The sequence below is a fragment of the Podarcis pityusensis genome (genome assembly GCF_964106645.2).
Source record: "Podarcis pityusensis genome assembly, chromosome: 6".
NCBI classification, from domain to species: Eukaryota; Metazoa; Chordata; class Lepidosauria; order Squamata; family Lacertidae; genus Podarcis; species Podarcis pityusensis.
The window spans coordinates 84374812-84392925 of NC_138030.1; the positions used below are offsets into that span (position 1 = coordinate 84374812).

Genomic DNA, 18114 nt, shown 5'->3' on the forward strand with positions numbered 1-18114 from the left:
GGAGAGGGGACTGCCTTGAGCAGCAGGATCCACGGGGGCAGAAGATCCTGATGTAGATCTTTATTCCCACCCCCTGTTCCTCATGTAGATCTTCAGTCACCCCTTCTTCCCTGGTGGGGAGGGGGAGCACTATTTTATGGTTTGCCTCAGGTGCCAAAATGTCTTGCACCAGCCCTGGTGGTTTTGCACCTAACAGCAGGTCTATGGCTTAGTTAGCCTTAATGTGTGAGTTTGTTGACGCCAGGAAAGGAGATGGTGGCTGCTTGGCTCCTCCTCCAGTCACCTTGTTGCAGCTATGGCAGAGGCATGGTTTGGCGTGTTGTCCAAGCCCTGGATCATGGTTTATAATAATAATACATTTTCATTTATATCCTGCCCTCCCTGGCCAAACCGGGCTCAGGGCGGCTAACATCAAAGTATATAATACATTAATTAAAACATAAAATCCAGCAATCGACTGAAATACAGCTTAAAATCAGAATAAATCAGATGGCAACCCACAATTTATAACTGCAGACAAACCATGAATCGTAACCAAGGTTTGCAGTTTGTGGGACATATGGAGGAGCAGAGGCTGATTTAGGGGAGATTGACCAGTTCGGGACGTGGGTGGCGCTGTGGGTTAAACCACAGAGCCTAGGACTTGCCAATCAGAAGGTCGGCGGTTCGAATCGCCACCACGGGGTGAGCTGCCGTTGCTCGGTCCCTGCTCCTGCCACCCTAGCAGTTCGAAAGCACATCAAAGTGCAAGTAGATAAATAGGTATCGCTCCAGCGGGAAGGTAAACGGCGTTTCCGTGCACTGCTCTGGTTTGCCAGAAGCAGCTTAGTCATGCTGGCCACATGGAGCGAAAGCTGTACGCCGGCTCCCTTGGCCAATAAAGCGAGATAAGCGCCACAACCCCAGAGTCATCCGCAACTGGAAAAAAAGCAGATCGTGCTTTTTTTTTTTGAAAGAGGGAAGTGGGTGTTGAAACAAAGCCACTGATCGTTTGCCGATTGGGGAGAGAGATAAGGGACGCTAGAGATAAAGGAGACTGCCTGGGAGGGGGGAGGTAAAGACAGAAAACTTGCAAAGGGAAGGAAAGGAAGACTAAAGCAATAAGGAGAGAAATTAGAAGAAAAGGAGGGGCAAAAATTCTGCTCCAGCTAAGGAAAAGACATTACACTAAGGCAAACAAGAGGGAAGGGAGTGTTGAAAGGAAACAGCTGATTGGTGGGATCGGAAGAGAGATAAGGGACGCTAGTGGAGGCTGCCTGAGAGGGGGGAGGTAAAAGCCCATGGATCCTCAGGATTTTTACATTGGGTCACCCCAAATTCACCATCAGGTCACATAGCATGTCCATGGCTACAGCCTGCACCAAAAAAACCACGCACCCACTGTTACGTGGGGCTGCAATGGCGCAAAAACGTGGTTACAAAGCACGGATCCACATGGATACTCAGGATTTTTGCACTGGGCTATCCCAAATTCACCATCAGATCACATGTCTGTGGCCACAGCATGAACCACAAAAATCATACATCCACTGTTTCGTTCAGAAGATTTTTTTTCTTGTTCTCCTCCTCTAAAAACTAGGTGCGTCTTATGGTCAGGTGCATCTTATGGAGCGAAAAATACAGTATGTTACCTTCTAGCACCTGATGATTACTTCTTAGAAACCCAAAGTGATCAGAGATTGAGAAGACCCCATCTCCCCCTTTTGCATTGTAAAGCCTTTCTTTTAAGATGCATACATTCTTGTGCATTCTGAAAGTATTTGCAGCAGCCCTGACCTTTTCCACTGCCAGCAATGGCACTTTGCTCTTAGGGTCCATAATCAGGCATTTCAGTCTGAAAATGAAAGTGAGACCAACCATTTCTTTGCTGGTACTTCCAGCAATTTATCCTTGAGTTAACCCTGTGTTTGCTGCTTAAAGAAGGGCAGGCTGCGTATCAGGAACAGCTAGTGGGAGGGGTGTCGAAAGAGAGACACTGGAAGGGCTGGGGACAGGAATACTACCCAGGTGCATGTTTATTGTGTGCAGAATGAAACAAGGCATTGCTAAACAAATGGACTTGCCGATCAGAAGGTCGGCGGTTCGAATCGCCACCACGGGGTGAGCTGCCGTTGCTCGGTCCCTGCTCCTGCCAACCTAGCAGTTTGAAAGCACATCAAAGTGCAAGTAGATAAATAGGTACCGCTCCAGCGGGAAGGTAAACGGCATTTCCGTGCGCTGCTCTGGTTCACATGACCCGGAAGCTGTATGCCGGCTCCCTCGGCCAATAAAGCGAGATGAGCGCCGCAACCCCAGAGTCGGCCACGACTGGACCTAATGGTCAGGGGTCCCTTTACCTAAGCAAATGGAAACTTGGCCTTGCAAACAGGGAAGAATTGGAGAGCAAATCTGCTGCCATAATGAGCTTGGTGCAGGGTTGCTAAAGCTAAGCCATTTCCCCTCAGGCTCTGTACCCTTAATTGTAGCCTAAAAGACAGCCATTCAACAGGTATTGCTTATTTTGCATCTCCAGATCTTGGAGGAACCACACCTCTTAAATCTCTGGCTATCATGAAATGGCTCTAGGCACTTTCTTTGACAGAAAAAGAAGTTGGCATTAAAGTAAGCAGGGGAGAAATACTGGCTTGGGAATCCTAGATTCAAAACACATATTTCTGGAACCGTTGTGATTTATTTATTTGCAAAAATGCTTCTTAGGGTAATGGGAGACATAAGTTGAATTGAAAACCTTTGTGCCTTTGTAGCAATCCATTCTCCAGAGACCTGGACTCCACACTGTCCTCAATTCTGAAGGCTGGTGGGGGTTTTTTTTGTTAGTTTGTGAGTCCAGAAGTATGGAACAGTTGTCATGTTGTCATATTTCTTCTTGGGTTCATTCATTTATCCTGGCTATGCAAGCCTCCATAAAACATCCGGTCTTTTGAAGCTGAGGACCCAAAGTTTAGCCACTCCCTAATTCTGCGACTGCATTATTTCCTGGGTGTTCTGCGACTTAGCTCTGCAAGAGTGGTGATGTTAAAGCGTTCTGAAAGTCTTAGGACTCTGTGCAATGTTCTTTCATTTCAATGGAAATAGCTCCTGAAAAGGTTCCCAGAAATTGTCACTATTGGAAAAGAAACTGGAACACTGGCTTGCTCGGGTGATGAAATAGATTATTTATTTTTATTTTTAGCTCACCCTTTCCTGTAGGTTCAGAGCATTTCAACAACTGTAATCAAATTTTAAATTGTGCCTGTTTTAAAATGGCTTCTGGGTCCTCCTGTAAGAATTGATTGTGGTTTCCTGTAAAATACCAAATGGCTGTGCTTTGCACGTAGAAGTGGAGTTCTCCAGGTGGTAACTGAAAATTAAACTAGACCCTGTGATAATCATGTGTTTTATAATTAATGTTTGCTTAGATGTTTTACTTTTCTAATTTAATGCTCATACTAAGCCAACTTCCATATTGCTAGAAACAGCTGCCATCCTCCTGGGGGCAAGGATCAAGATGGGCTGCCCCCAATTTGGTTTGGACCCTGATTCCGCAGCGCTGGGTGGAATGGAGAACCATACGATCCCTGTCTAGTATCCAATTATTAAATTGTGTTAAGAATTTAGGGTGAAAAAATGATTTTGTGTGCAAGAAATACACCACTTTTGCAACAAAAGAAACTATTTATTTGGAATATGCATTACCAGTACAAATCAGGAGACTGTAAAACCTACACCTTGTTAGTATTATTATAGAACAGAAGAGTTTCAGTGGGAATTAAAAAGACAGAGGCCTTTGTTTTTAAAGGAGCAGAAAAGCTTGATGTAAATCAAAGGAAATGCTTCCTAGGGTTTCTAGGGGGAACCTACTGGAAACAAAAGAATGAAGACAAAGCAATAACAGAACAAAGCAGGGTGTCTTTACACTCAACAAAAGGGCTCGTGATAAGCAAAAACAATGTATGCTATAATACATTTTTGATAATAGCAAGGGTAATAATATTTTCAAGAAGCTTCAGGTAAAGTTGCATGGGGAAAATAAGGGACTGATACAAAGTGTGATGTGAAAAGTTCACAATAAATGGCAAATAAGGAGGCCAATTTTACAGTGCCAATTTTTGAGGTGCTAAATTGTAGCTCAAACTGCCTTTGCAAAATTAGCTTAGTTCTGCAAATACTTTAAAACACAGTATCATCAAGGACAAGTTATGGGCTCTTCCTTACTGGAAGAAAAAGTAATGTCTGATCCTGCCTAAAACACATTTGACTCTATAACTCCATGATCCCACCCCAAGAATAAATGGCAGGTTCAGTGCTAATTTGAGAGAGATACCATAATTGACCAAATAAAGTTTAGATGGGTTGAGCACCACTTTCTCTGTGCCATGTGAGATAGATGACATAGACTCTTGCCAGATTGAGATTTCATCCTGACAGACTATATACAGAGTCATCCCACGTGTAGAGTAACAGTGATTTGGGGTTGCCTTAAATCTGGAGATAAGTGAGGCTTAGGATACCATACATTCAATGAATTTGCCTTCTAAATGTGGGCCCAGATTCTGCAAATCTGCTGGATCAGCACCGTTAGGGCTAGTTACAAGGGGTGCACTATTTGCTCACCTAACAGAGTGGGTGCATGCCTAGCTATGCTTGCTTTTAGTTACAAAGTCAAATACTGTGGAAGTTATTTCAAAGGAAAAGAAAAACTTTAATCTGACCCTTCCTTGCTAGTCCCTTTGGTCTCCCAAATATCCTCCCCACTCTTAGAAGAATTACCAGCAGTGGGCAACAGGAGCTGTGGCAGTGCAAGTGGGAGGGGAGAGTAGGCAAGGAAGTCTGTTTCCTACCCCCCCCCCAAACTTTGGTGTTGTTGCATCAGGATGAACAGCACAGTGGTCCATGGAAAATGCAATTCTCACAGAGGCTACGGAGGGCCATTGGTTCTGTGACCCACTGAATAGAATCATAGAATCAGAGTTGGAAGGGGGCCAAGGGTTATCTAGTACAACCCCCTGCAATGCAGGAATCTCAGCTAAAGCATCCATGACAGATGGCCATGCTTAAAAACCTCCAAGGAAGGAGAGTCCACAACCTCCCGAGGGAGACTGTTCCACCACTGAACAGCTCTTACTGTCAGAAAGTTCTTCCTGATGTTTAGTTGGAATCTCCTTTCTTGTAAGGTGAAGCCATCGGTTCGAGTCCTACCCTCTAGAGGAGAAAACAAGCATGTTCCCTTTCCATGTGAGAGCCCTTAAGATATTTGAAGATGGCTATCGTATCTCCTCTCAGTCTCCTCTTTTTCAGGCTAAACATACCCAGCACCACCAAGTGCTCCTCATATAGCTTTTGTTTCCAGACACTAGATCATCTTGGTTGCCCTCTTCTGCACAGCAAGCACACCAAAAGAACACCAAGTGACTAGATTGGGAGAGGGGGACAGATGCTCTGCTTTCGCTCTCCTTGGTGCTGAAGCCACCATCAGTGGCCCATAAGTCTAAAGGGAAAGTTGAGAGAGGATGTTATAGGGCTGGGGAAGCCAGAATTGGCGTAGATTTTAATCCAGGCATCCCCCAACCATCGGCCCTCCAGATGTTTTGGACTGTAATTCCCATCATCCCTGACCACTGGTCCTGTTAGCTAGGGATCATGGGAGTTGTAGGCCAAAACATCTGGAGGGCCGCAGGTTGGGGATGCCTGTTTTAATCTGAGCTGGAGAAAAATGTTGGGATTTGTAAAGTTCACCTCGTTCTTTTCCCCAGCGACAAACTGTCAAGCTAACAGCTGAGTTAAGCAGCTAAGCGAGTTTGGTAGCAGGGCAAGGAGACTAGGGCAGACTGCCCTTTCATCCAACCAATCTCAAACTCCCAACTAAACTCATTGGTAAACAACATGAACAGATATGCAGTTAGAAACCCAGAAGCTGTGCTGTGGTTTTCCCGCCAGCGGATTGCACGATCTGTCATATGTACGGCTGTCTGCCTGCTGGACAAAGGTTGTGGGTGAAGCAAACCCTAGCCTTTAGATTTGTTCCCTTGACGCCAAGATGGCTGAGCTGGAGGAGCAGAGAGAGGGGCAGAGCAGTTGGTGGCAAGGCCTTCAGGGACATGATACCTGTGTCGCTCTCCCAGGATGATGGCATCCCTGCTGTCATGAAGAATGAGCATCTCTGGAAAGAAGGCCACCACTTGGAGGAAGACAGAAATGATCCCTTAGAAGGGACCATTTCCTTGGGGGATGAGCAGTTATCCCCTCAGGCTGAGGATATTCCTCTAGGTGGGGTGAAGGGATCTTGTCAGTGGGCGATTCAACCATTAGGAACACAGATTGATGAATGTGAATGCTCATGATGCAGTCTGGCATGAATGACATGGGGAAATGTTCCCATGAGGACCTGGAAGTGAAATTTAGGTTGTGGTGACAATGTTGATAGCCAGGACCTTCAAGGTAGATTTCTCTGAAATGCTACTGGTCCTTCATGCAGTGGTGTTGCATGGGATGGGGGAGGGGTACAGAGAGTGCTATTAACCCTTCATGCCCCACCCCCACCTAGCGCATGGCATTTGCCTGTCAGCTGATGGGTGGGAGCAGGGGGACATGGAGGGTGAAGAAAACCCTCTGCACTCACCCAAGGACTTGTGCCCCCCTCGCAGATTCTGCGCCCAGGGTCACAGCCCTCACACTATGCCCTGAATTCAATACAAATGTGCGATTGCCAAGAAAATCTAACAGTCACATTTGACTTCAACATAGGAAGCTTCGCAAAAATTTGGATGAAGGAACTTGGCTGCCAAGAGGGTCAAATCACTCCAAAATGCTTGGGAGTTGTTTAAAACCACAGTATTAGAAGCTCAGCTATACTGCATACCACAGATTAAGAAAGGTACCACCAGAGCAAAGATAATGTCAGTGTGGTTAATGTATGGTTAGCGAACAGAGTCAAACAAGCTATTAAACTCTAGTAATTAGAGACAAGACAGCTTTCTTTAGAAAACGGAAGACTTCTCCAAGTGAGGGGAATAAGAAGGAGCAAAAACTGTGGCAAAAGTAATGAAAGCAGACAAAAAGGAATGCTAAAAATAACAATCTGAGGAGCACATTGCTAAAACATTAAGACCAACCAAAAAAGTAAATAATTAGTAGCAAGGGACTGGCTAAGGAGGCTGTTGCACCTTTGAATGGCAAGGGCATCAAAGGTGAGCTGGAGGAAGATAAGGAGATGACAGAGAAGCAGAATGAATTACTTGCGTCTACACACGGGCAGATATGGGGCAAATACTGTGCCTGAACTGGACTGATTTTGGATCCATTTAACAATGTGATCCTATGAAGGCTGAGAGTTTGCTCCAAAAAAGAATTGGGTGATGAGAAAGTTAAGAAGAAAATCCAAACTTCTGAGGGGCAAGGGCTTACAAAGAAAGCAGAAAAAAAGTTCTCTCTTACATATACTTGCTCAGCTCTGCAACTATTCACCTCCAACAGGGCACCATTTCTCCCCACAATGTCATGACGTAGCGTCACTCCAATGAGAGACTGTGAGAGAAAATGGCAGCCCCGGCTGCAAATTGTTTCAGATTGCATTTTTTAATGGAAAATACTTCCACCACCTGAAGATCCCTAGAATTTCTCCTGCCCCATGAGAAAATGGCTGAAATCCCCTCTCTCAGTTTTCCAGAATGAGAATGGGATCATGAACAATGAATTTCAACAGGGACAAATGTTAAGATCACACACTTAAGACATGCAAAAAGGATCTAGGGGTCTTAGTAGACCACACACTTCACATGAGTCAACAGTGTGATGCAGCAGCAAAAAAACCCCAATGCTGTTCTTGGCTACATCAACAGAAGAACAGGGATCTGATCATATTATGACTCAATTCTGCCTTGATAAGACCCATCTGGAGTCCTGTGTCCTGTTCTGGGCACCACAATTTAAGAAGGATATTGACAAGCTGGAACGTGTGCAGAGGAGGGCCACCAAGATGATCAAGGGTCTGGAAACCAAGCCTCTTGAGGAACCGCTGAGGAAGTCAGGTATGTTTAGGCTGGAAAAGAGGAGACTGGGAGGAGATATGATAGCCATCTAAAAGTATCTCGAGGGCTGTCACATGGAGGATAAAGCAAGCTTGTTTTCTCCTGCTCTGGAGGGTAGGACCAAACCAACAGCTTCAAACTGCAAGAAACACCAGGAAGAACTTTATGGTGAGAAGAGCTATTTGACAGTGGAACAGACTCCCTCGGAAGGCGGCAGACTCTCCTTCCTTGTTAGTTTTTAAGCAGAGGGTTGGCATGGATGCTTGAGTTGAGATTCCTGCATTGCAGGGAGATGAAACTTGGGCCCCCTTCAAACTGTACAATTCTATGCACAAGGGGAGGTAGACCTGCCTTTGATCTCAACTCATCACGAGAAATATAGTGTAATGATGTCGTGGTGCTACGTCGAAATAAGAGCTGGCTACATTGCAATGCCAATCAGCAGAATTAAAGGTCACTGCTTTGTTTTAATTCTAAATGGTGTTTGTGTGTGTTTGTGTATGCTCTTGTTGCTAAGGCACTTGGGCCAATACTTTCTGTTTCTTGTTTGTGTTTTGTACTGTGGGGATTTAAATGGCATAACAGGGAGCATCAACCTGGTTGTCTTTAGCAATGGGACACATCTGGTGATATATTTATGTAAAAGCACTGATGGAGGGGCTCCGCTTTTTGAGAGGCACAAAAGGCCCCCGCCCTTCCCAGCTCAGCTCTACTTAGTTTTAATCAGTGCTTTTCTTCTAGAAAAAAATGGTGCTGGTACTACATGTCCTTGAGCACCCCCTGAATAAAACATTGCTTTTAACCTTATCTGCTGAATTGTAATTATAATGGCGGCTGTCATGTGTGTTCGGCAAAGTGTTTATTTCTTCATCTGTGATCCCAAAACTATGTTCCTGGCAATTAAGCTAAACAAGATAAACTTGCAAGTGTTTTACTGCCGGGTCACACCGAAGAACACATTTACTTATTTCTGCTGCTGGAGAAAGCTTGGCTGTGAATTAAGACTGACTAGGACCTGCAGCCAAGCCATTAAGACCAGTACTTACAAGAAAGGCAGGATGAAACTAAATGTAAAATCTGCTGTTTAATCTTAAACACTTGGGAAATGTCGAGCCTCGGTGCTTCTTTGAGCATTTGAAAACTGGATTTCTGCTTGATTGTATTTTAAAATCTATTATCTTGTTTCATGAGCGTTTCAGCCTTGGGTAGTTGGTGTGGCCTGGAGTCAAGATTTTGAAGGTTCAAGTGAACCCTAGTAGATCAAAGTGAGGAACTTTGGGTGGCTTACTATTATGATTAGTACTATTAATGAAATTTCTATACCTGCTCGCCTATCACCCCTGACCTCAAGGAGTTAATATAAGCAATATGGCTAAGTGATGCTTAAAGGAGATACTGGGGTTCACATATCTCAGAAACCTCTGACCTTGAAACCCTATTGAGGTATGCAATTACATGCAATTAACGGCACATGATAGCTCAGTCGGTAGAGCATGGGACTCTTAATCTCAGGGCTGGGGGTTCAAGCCCCATGTTGAGCTAAAAAAAATCAGCACTGCTGGGGGTTGGACGAGACGAATCTAGTGGTCACTTCCAACTCTGCAATTTTATGATTCTGTGATGCAGAATGGGGACTGCACACATTTGCCATGCCCTCCACGATCAAGTCCTCACCCCAATGCTATCTGTAGGTTTGGGAGGATGTCTAGAAGAGGGCAGCCTACCAAAATGCATTGGTTGGCCCTATGAGCTGGAACCCGGAGCACTCAGCAACCTGCCCCGATATAGACTTCCTCCCAACCGCATGGATTGCCACAGGGACATGACAGCTTGAGGAGGAGGGGGAGCCTGGGGAGCCCGGTTCTCAATTGAGTGTGCTGCTCACTAATCCCAGATGAGGTTACTTAGAGGTGAGGGCAAGGCACATTGTAATCTGTGTTATTATTACTTGTTTATTCCGGAACTAAGTCCCTGGATTAAACAGGTTTTCAAGGGCTCACTTGAGATGACCGAGGCTCACGGTGGCCAAGATGATGGAACATGGCAATAGAAGGATCTTAAGTCCATGGAATGTTCAAAATTGTCAGGTATGGATCTGTGTTAGAAACTGAGATATGAAATCTAGGAGCTAAATCGCACCTTAAACCTTGGTTATTATGGGCACAACAACGGAATGTCTAGGCGCTTTCTTTTTTTAAAACAAGAATAGAAAGCTGGAAATGAATGAACCGCAGCTAAAATATTATGTTCTTTTTTCACATGGTCTAGTCCTTCCCCTGCCCACCCCCCTAATATTCTTGAGAGGGTCTCTTCTCCAGCTTCAGAGAGTAGCTGGAAGTGGGGAGGCAGAAAAAGGTCCTCCTTTCCTTCCACTCTGCAGTTTTAATCTGAAATCTTAGGTGCAGTACTGCACCCAGAGCTCAGAAACTGCTTGCGCTAATGAAATTCCCTGTTGCAAAATGCGCCTAGAACAATGGGAGTTTCGAACACTGGTATGGATAGGAAAGGATTTGCATTTTCACCCAGCAGGAAGTGGATTGAGTCACTGGCCCACCTTTGCTTTTCAAAAAGGCTGTCAAAGAAAGCCAGTTGTTGGGTAGGGGTTTAGATTTCCCAGGACTGCTGAATTTCATCCTCATTAGGGAGTTCCATGCAGCAGTCCTCAAGAAACTTGCTTCATAATCATATTAAACAAATCATTTCAGCAATCACAGGCTGAGGTTTAAGTGAATTTCAGGCATGTACTCAAATGTTTTGCTAGTGTCCCACGTTTCAAATTCCATGCTCATTTTTGTACTTCCACCTTCAGCTTAAGCAACGAACGGATGTATAATAATAATATTTTTATTAAAAGAACAAATCATGCAAATACAGGGGGAAATAATTAGATGGTTTTTGTTTTGTTTTGCGTTTTGCTAATGAAGCTTTTCACATCACTTTGAATATAGTAAAAAGGTTTAAGGAGTGAGGAAGCAGGGAAGATGTTTTTTTCAAGGCCGTAGTCTGACAAAAAACAAAACTGAACCGAGGGTCATGCCCTGTTGAAATGAACTGGAGCTGCGCAGGAAATTCTGTGGTGCAGCTCCCCTTCATGTCTGTGGGGCTTGCCCTGAAGAACTTCCCAGAGGATTGGGCCCTAAAATAAAAGCTCCTTCAAATAAATGCAAAACAGAGAATGGAAAAGAAAAATAACTTCTGGCTTTCAAAGTTAGTAAACATAAAGTATTAGGTGTACCTATTATGCTCACTATTCCAACCATTTTTAAAAGTTTTACAAAATGAATTACTGTCACTTTTTTAAAAAACATTGTGTAACAGGAAATGAATGTGCACAACGCTACACTTTTCTAGCATTCTTGAACTAATTCACAAATGCATGGAAATAATAATAATAAAAAAATGGAAACAAAGGAAGGGTGAATGTAGGTAGTTTGGTGTTAAAAACTATACAGGTATGAAGAGCTTGTTTGCCACAGTAAAGACAGGATGGGGGGGCCTGTCCTTTGATGCGTGCTATGAGGGTAACTTTTTATTTTATTTTTATTATAAACACTATTAAATTCAGACTGCTTTTTTGGTTTTTTTCCCTTTATCTGAATATACAAGAACATTCATTATCAAATGTTCATTATCATCAATACTACAAAGAACGAGACACAAATCGCAAGAAACAATGGAAAATGTTAATAAAGCTGAAAGATTTGAATTTTTTAATTTTTTTTTTAAATTTTTAAGTTTTTTTTTAGTTTCTGCAGTTTTTAATTTTTTTTGTTTTTGGTATCGAAGTCGGGGTTTTCTGGGCAGAAAATAATGAAGCAAAAGTGTATGAGAAAAAGGCAGCTCACGGGTAATCAAAATAACCAATATTAATAATAATCAATATAATAATAAAAATAAAAATAGTAAATCTGGATATGCAGAGAACCACTACCAGTGTATGTACCATTAAGGAGTTAGTACCGTATACCATGACAGACCAGAAGGAGGAAGATATGTTGTTACAGGCAGATAAATGCAGATCCATTTATCTCCCCTGTCTCTACTGCCACGCAAGTGAAATGATAAAATTCAGATCCTTGTCCAGTACGAGGTTAAAGTAGTGAATGTTACTGCACAAGACTATCCACCTACACATTTAAATGGGGCTTGAATAAGATTTGCTTTCCAGTGAATTATGCCTCTTGTTCACACATTACAGCCGATGATACAATGGTCCACGTGAACATTTCAAGGAGAGATTACGGAGTAAAGAGCATACAAGAAACGCAGTTAATCAAAACTATGCTAATTACATCAGGAAACTGAATACAGGCATTCGCACTTCCTAAGAGGTACCAACCACCTCGGGTGAACAAATTGTAGTGCTCAATTGGCTTTAATCTCAGGTGCGTCCAGTGGGTCAGGGAAATAAGGACTCGATGGAATAATGTTCTGACTCAATATAAGGAAGCTTCATAGAATGTTCACAAGGGAAGGGTAGGGTTCTACTGCTGACACAGCCTGCAATCCTATGCACACTTACATGGGAGTAAGTCCTATGGAATTCAGTGGGACTTGCACCTGAGGATGCATGCACAGGATTGCACCAGCAAAATCAGCTTCGCCCCTCCTTAGCAGCTACAAAGCACTGAGGCGGGTGGACCAGAGCTCTTTGGAGCATCTCAGACTTGGCTTTTTTCAATTTGCATTGATCAATCTTGGCTATTTTCCACCTCAGTCTTCTTTTCTCAGATGATCACAACATAGACGGAAGCCCCCTAACTTCACACGCACATTAACCATCCCAATTACAATGGGCAGAGAGACTTGGGAGTGCTAAGGAGCTTTGATCTTCATGGCGTGATTGTGAGTGTGCCGCTCTAGAAAACATCAAAACCACAGCTTCAACCCACCCTCTTGAGAAGAAGTGTCATCATAAGGCAATAGATGTTGGGCCAGAGGATGCAATTCTTGAGGCTCTCAGTTGCTTCCTACTTCTTTGACTTGCCACTAGCATGCCATGGCCCATAGCTGAGATACTTTTGTATCTCCTCATCCCTCCAGAGGTGTGAAAGAGCACTTGAGACATATTTTCACAGCCTCCGTACCATCAAATCCACTGGGAAATGCTTGTGAGCAAGCCTCATTGAAATGTCTGTCTGTCTGTCTGTCTGTCTCTCTGCCATCTGGGCCAACTACCTCTTTTTGCTCTGTGGGAGGAGGGCTTTGTCTGAGAACAGGTAATAATTTAAATCTGGCATGCAAATATCTTTTTTCAAAATTCGCTAGTCAAAGAGATATCTGTTTTAAGGGTTTTTGTGGGTCCAATATGCAGGCCAAACTAGTCTGCCTATTTCCTTATTATTTATTTTTCCACTAGGAAAATGGCGAGTCAAACTATAATTCTCTTTTTCAAGATCAAGACAACCGTAACCATTTTAGCAAGGATCCATTCACAAACCTGTACGTATGGTGTGAAGCTACACAAACCCAATCCCTGTTTATATGTGCACCGGTAAAATACAAAGTGTGCCCTAGGACCTTAACATCAGGAGCTGGGGTCTCACTGTCATCTCCCTATTAACAGATTTTTTAAAATATATAATTTGAATACTGCTTATATGCCAAAATGGCCTCTAAGCAGTTAAATGGTAAGGTAAGAGGGTATTCAGGGCTGTGGGTATGTTGCGATTTCTGCAGCTTCACTGTGGAAGTCCAGAGCTGGATACCTTGCTTAGAATGTCGCATCTTGAGAAGTTCAGATGTCATTTTTTAAAAAGCAAGATTCTAAACAGCACGGCTGTGCACAAACACTAGGAAGGATGTAGGCAATAGCTGGATAAGGCTCAGAAATATGAGGGTAAAATGCTGAATGCCTCTGCGCTGTGCACGGCTCCCATCCCTCTGCCCTTATCCAGTTTCCCTTACTTTCCCCTAATTATTGTAAGCTTTCCTACAAAATGCCTAAGCATTTCCCCTGCAAATCTTTAAAACACAAATATTGGAACTGGAATAAATTATGCAAATTGACTTCATTTGCATTGCTTTATTCCAAGCACCAAATGTGAATTTCCTTGGTGCGAAAGCATGCACAGTCCTAATTTTACAGTTCTGGGATGGGGGTGCAGAATGGGAAACAGCGGCAGTGACCAACGGCAGGAGACGTGACTGGGGCTTGATACAAGGCACAACGGGATGGTAAGAAGTAGATCTGCCCGCATTCTCCTGGTCATCTTGTTTACATTGTGGCATGTTGTGGACATACCTTTGCAGTACCCGAATTGCATTTATCCAACCTGTAACGGGGAATATCCTGGAAGGCAATTTCATCAAGGGTTCAGGGTCTTAAGAAGAACAGACAATTGTCCTTACATGGAAGAGGAGGAGGAGGAGGAATGGCGCCCAAAAGGCCAGGGGGAAGGGCTTAGGTGGCTCCTGCGAAGAGGTAGTGAGAACATCAGAGAAACAGAAGGAGGTGGATGCCAGATAGGCTGGAGGGAGGTAAAGGCTGACTCCTCAAAAGAAAAAAAAAGAAAATATCATGAAAATGCACAAATACTTCTAGAGGCTGTTTGTTTCCTTCAGATTGAAAAAATATTCTGGTGTGAGAGAATGGGCGATGTAAAAAGGAGTAAAAGGAGAGGTGGCTTCTACCCAGAAAAGAAAGGGAAGAGAGTATAAAGTAGTGTCCAGATTGGCTGAAAAAAAGCATCCCAACCAAGAGAAGAGAAGGAGACTCTTGCTGTGTCTGCCGATCAGCTCTGGATCCAGCCTGATGGCTTCAACATTAGGAGAGAAAACCCCTCCCTTCTCGGCCCCCACTTCTGCCAGGTGCAGGGTGGGGGGCAGCCAGGGATGCCGGATTGCTGGGAGATCAGTTGGAGGTATCAGAGTGAACGCTGCCAGGGCCTTCTGTGGGGGAGGTCACTGACGAAGGAGTTGTAGCATCCTGCCAGCCTCCATTAGCCTAGAAGGAACAGAGAGAGAGCTGTCAGTCACTTTCACAACAAGGGGCTCAAGCCCCCAAAAGCTTTCCCAGCAGGAGCTCCCCTCTCCCTAAGGGGATGACGGCTGTTGTTAAGGTCCACAATGCCTACGCTGGGATCAGCCGCATTAGTCGTGGGTGACAGTTGCATAAAGGATGACAGCTACCGTATTTTTTGCTCCATAAGACGCACTTTTTTCCTCTTAAAAACTAAGGGGAAATGTCTGTGCATCTTATGGAGCGGATGTGTGGTCCCTGGAGCTAAATTGCCGAGTGTGGCACACTCCTGAGCTGCTCTTTGGGGCTGGCGGGGGAAACCCAGGCTTCTCCCGCCAGCCCCTACAAGCTGTGCAGCGCTCCTTCTAGCTGTTCTAGCTTCTGCCTTAGCAGGCGCGAAGCCTCTGCAGGGCAGCAGGGAGCCTACATACTGCTGCCCTGCAGAGGCTTCACGCGGCTACCCCTGGCTTTTGCAGGAGGTGCGTCTTATGGTCCGGTGCGTCTAATAGAGCGAAAAATACGGTATTTAAAGGTTGATCCAAGTAAGAATAACTCATTTTCATGAAGCATAAGCTTCCGTTATTAGTCTACTTTGTCAGATGCTAGAAGTGGAACTGCAAAGCAATATAAGCCCGTTAACAAAATGTTGGTTCTCAGTAATGCTCACTTTTTTTTGGAGGGAGTGTAGCACATATTGCACGTGATAGCGTAAGATACGTAATAAGCAGTGCTTTCTCCCCGAGAAAAATAAGTGCCGGAACTCACCATGGTTACATTAAGTCGCCAGGTGACTCAGGGAAGCCCTGAACAGATGCCGGTTTGACAACAGCTGTGCTGACTGCCCATGGAGGTGCCAAAATCTACAGCAAGCTGTGTCCCTAGATGGTTTGAACGTCTCCCCTGGTTCTGGTGCAGGTCAAATAAATGCGCCCCAGCCTCCCTCATTCTCTTAGATTCCGATGGGTGGCTAGGGCAGTTCAGAAGGGCCCTTGCACTAATGTGTGCAACGATAGAGCCCTGGCTGGAAAGCTTAAAGTCTGCTGCTGCTATATGGGAGATGGATTGAAGAAAAGGAAATACCGTATTTTTTGCTCAATAGGATGCACTTTTCCCCCTCCAAAAATTAAGGGGAAATATGTGTGCGTCCTATGGAGCGAATGCAGGCTCCTTGGTTTCAGCGAAAGCAACGCGAAGCCTCCGAAGCGCAGAGGGAGCGCTCCCTCTGCGCTCCGGAGCCTTCATGTTGCTTTCGCTGAAGCCTGGAGAGCGATAGGGGTCGTTGCACACCGACCCCTCTCGCTCTCCAGGCTTCAGGGATAGCCGCCTGAAGCCTCCAGAGCGCAGCGGGAGCTCCTGCTGCGCTCCGGAGGCTTCGGGTTCCTTTTACTGAAGCCTGGAGAGCAAAACTCTCCTGGCTTCAGCAGAGAGGGAGAGCTGCGCAGCGCCCCTTCAGCAAAGCAAGAGGAGAAATGGAAGGGGCTCCGTTTCTCCTGCCACTTCGCTGAAGGGGCGCTGAGCAGAGAGGGGGAGACTTTTTTTTCTTGTACTCCCCCTCTAAGACAAGGGGCGTCCTATGGTCGGGTGCGTCCTATAGAGCGAAAAATATGGTATGTCTTGGCCCTGCCCCATAGCTTGACCCATCGGGGCTAGGAGCGGCTAGGAGCCTGGTGCTCCTCGACTCAGATCTTATATACCTGTTCCATGAATGCTAGTTTATAAATTATTGAAATGCAGCCCCTGCCCCCCGGAAATCCAGAGTGAGAGTATCCCCAAGAGAAGGCATGGGGAAGAGCCCAGCATCTCTCTAGCGACTACAAAAGACCAACCAAATCTCAGGGGTGTGAAGTATCAGACGATCCTTAAGGTACATGTGGCCCTAGTGGTTTAGGGCTTTGTAAGAATTAGTAATCATGGAGGAGGCGAGAGGTGTTATATGCTATGAGTTGGTAGGCCATGACAAGATGGGAGCAGTAACCTGGAGCGCAGGGTATACAATGCTTATTGTTTTGTTGCTGATCCAGTTTAAAAAGGAAATAAAGCTCTGGACTTTGCGATCTCAAAATCTGTGCCTCATCTTCATTCCCCATTGTAGTGTACAAGTGTATTATTTCAGTGTGTCAAAAAGTGGTCCAAAGGATTATGACAGCCATATCTAACCAAGCACTGTTGGATGCTAGATCTGTAACACGAGAATTTTCAAATGGTTAAGCAGCCTGCACCATAAGCTAGGGCAAAAATTCATTTTCCATCTGGAAAAACTCACTAAAATAGCCATTCATTTCTCTCTCTCACTCACTCACTGACATATACACAGAGGGACTTTCATATATTGAAATCCATGCTTTCCATTTTTGTGTTAAAAATATACAATTTTAAGATTTCAAATGCATGTTGCAAATTCCAAATATATCTTTCATTTTGGAGATACATATCAGGGAGGTGTGTCAGGGGTGCCAACTTGAATAAAATATGGGTGGGGCTAGCAGGTAAGCCCCGCCCCACAAAATTGATCACATGATGCTGTGCACGCACACCATTGGCATGGCAATGTCCATCAACTTTTTTGGGGGGCGGCCCCCTCAAATATTTCATTGGGGGGAGAGACCCCTTGGCCCCCAGGAATTAGCTCCTTTGCTGTCATTTGACAATTCAGCCTCCCCTCCCCCGGACATTTTTGGAACTAGAATATCCTGCCTGCCCTTAAATGCAAATTTCCAGGAGGAAGAGATGAGGTATAAATATAGAATAAAATACATTGACTCAAGTTCCTGTTAAAAAAGTAAGGGAACTGAATTTCCAGAATTTTTGTGCAGTATAACGCATACCATATTAGAAACACAAAAATGTGAACCACATGTTCCTAATGAGCTGAATTGTAGGGGACTGGTAGCAAACCAAGGCTGGCATGCAGAGAAGTCACATATAAGCTGCTCTTATTCTCAAGTCCTCATCCATTCAAACGTCCAACTACAGCAAGAAAAAGTGTTGTGTATGGATCTCTCAGCTTACAAGACTTAGACCTGTTCACACATTAAATGCACAAGATAGTTGGAGAAGATGGTGGCTCATGCAAGTGAGAAGCTAACTGTGATTTTCTGTGAGTTCTTTCCTCTGGTCTAATGCTACTCATGTGAACACGTTATGTGA

At 44.6% G+C, this 18114-nt stretch overlaps 1 protein-coding gene across 4 annotated transcripts in view; it reads right to left on the bottom strand.

The window, feature by feature from the left end:
- Positions 1-3634: 3634 nt before the first annotated feature.
- PBX1 (PBX homeobox 1) overlaps positions 3635-18114 on the bottom strand; it is a 222023-nt gene continuing 207543 nt past the window's right edge. For all 4 annotated transcript variants that reach the window (XM_081012268.1, XM_081012270.1, XM_081012267.1 and 1 more), the window contains one exon: positions 3635-14952. In XM_081012268.1, coding sequence (XP_080868394.1) covers positions 14860-14952 — 93 coding nt within the window. In that variant the 3' untranslated portion in view covers positions 3635-14859. The remainder of the gene's footprint in view (positions 14953-18114) is intronic.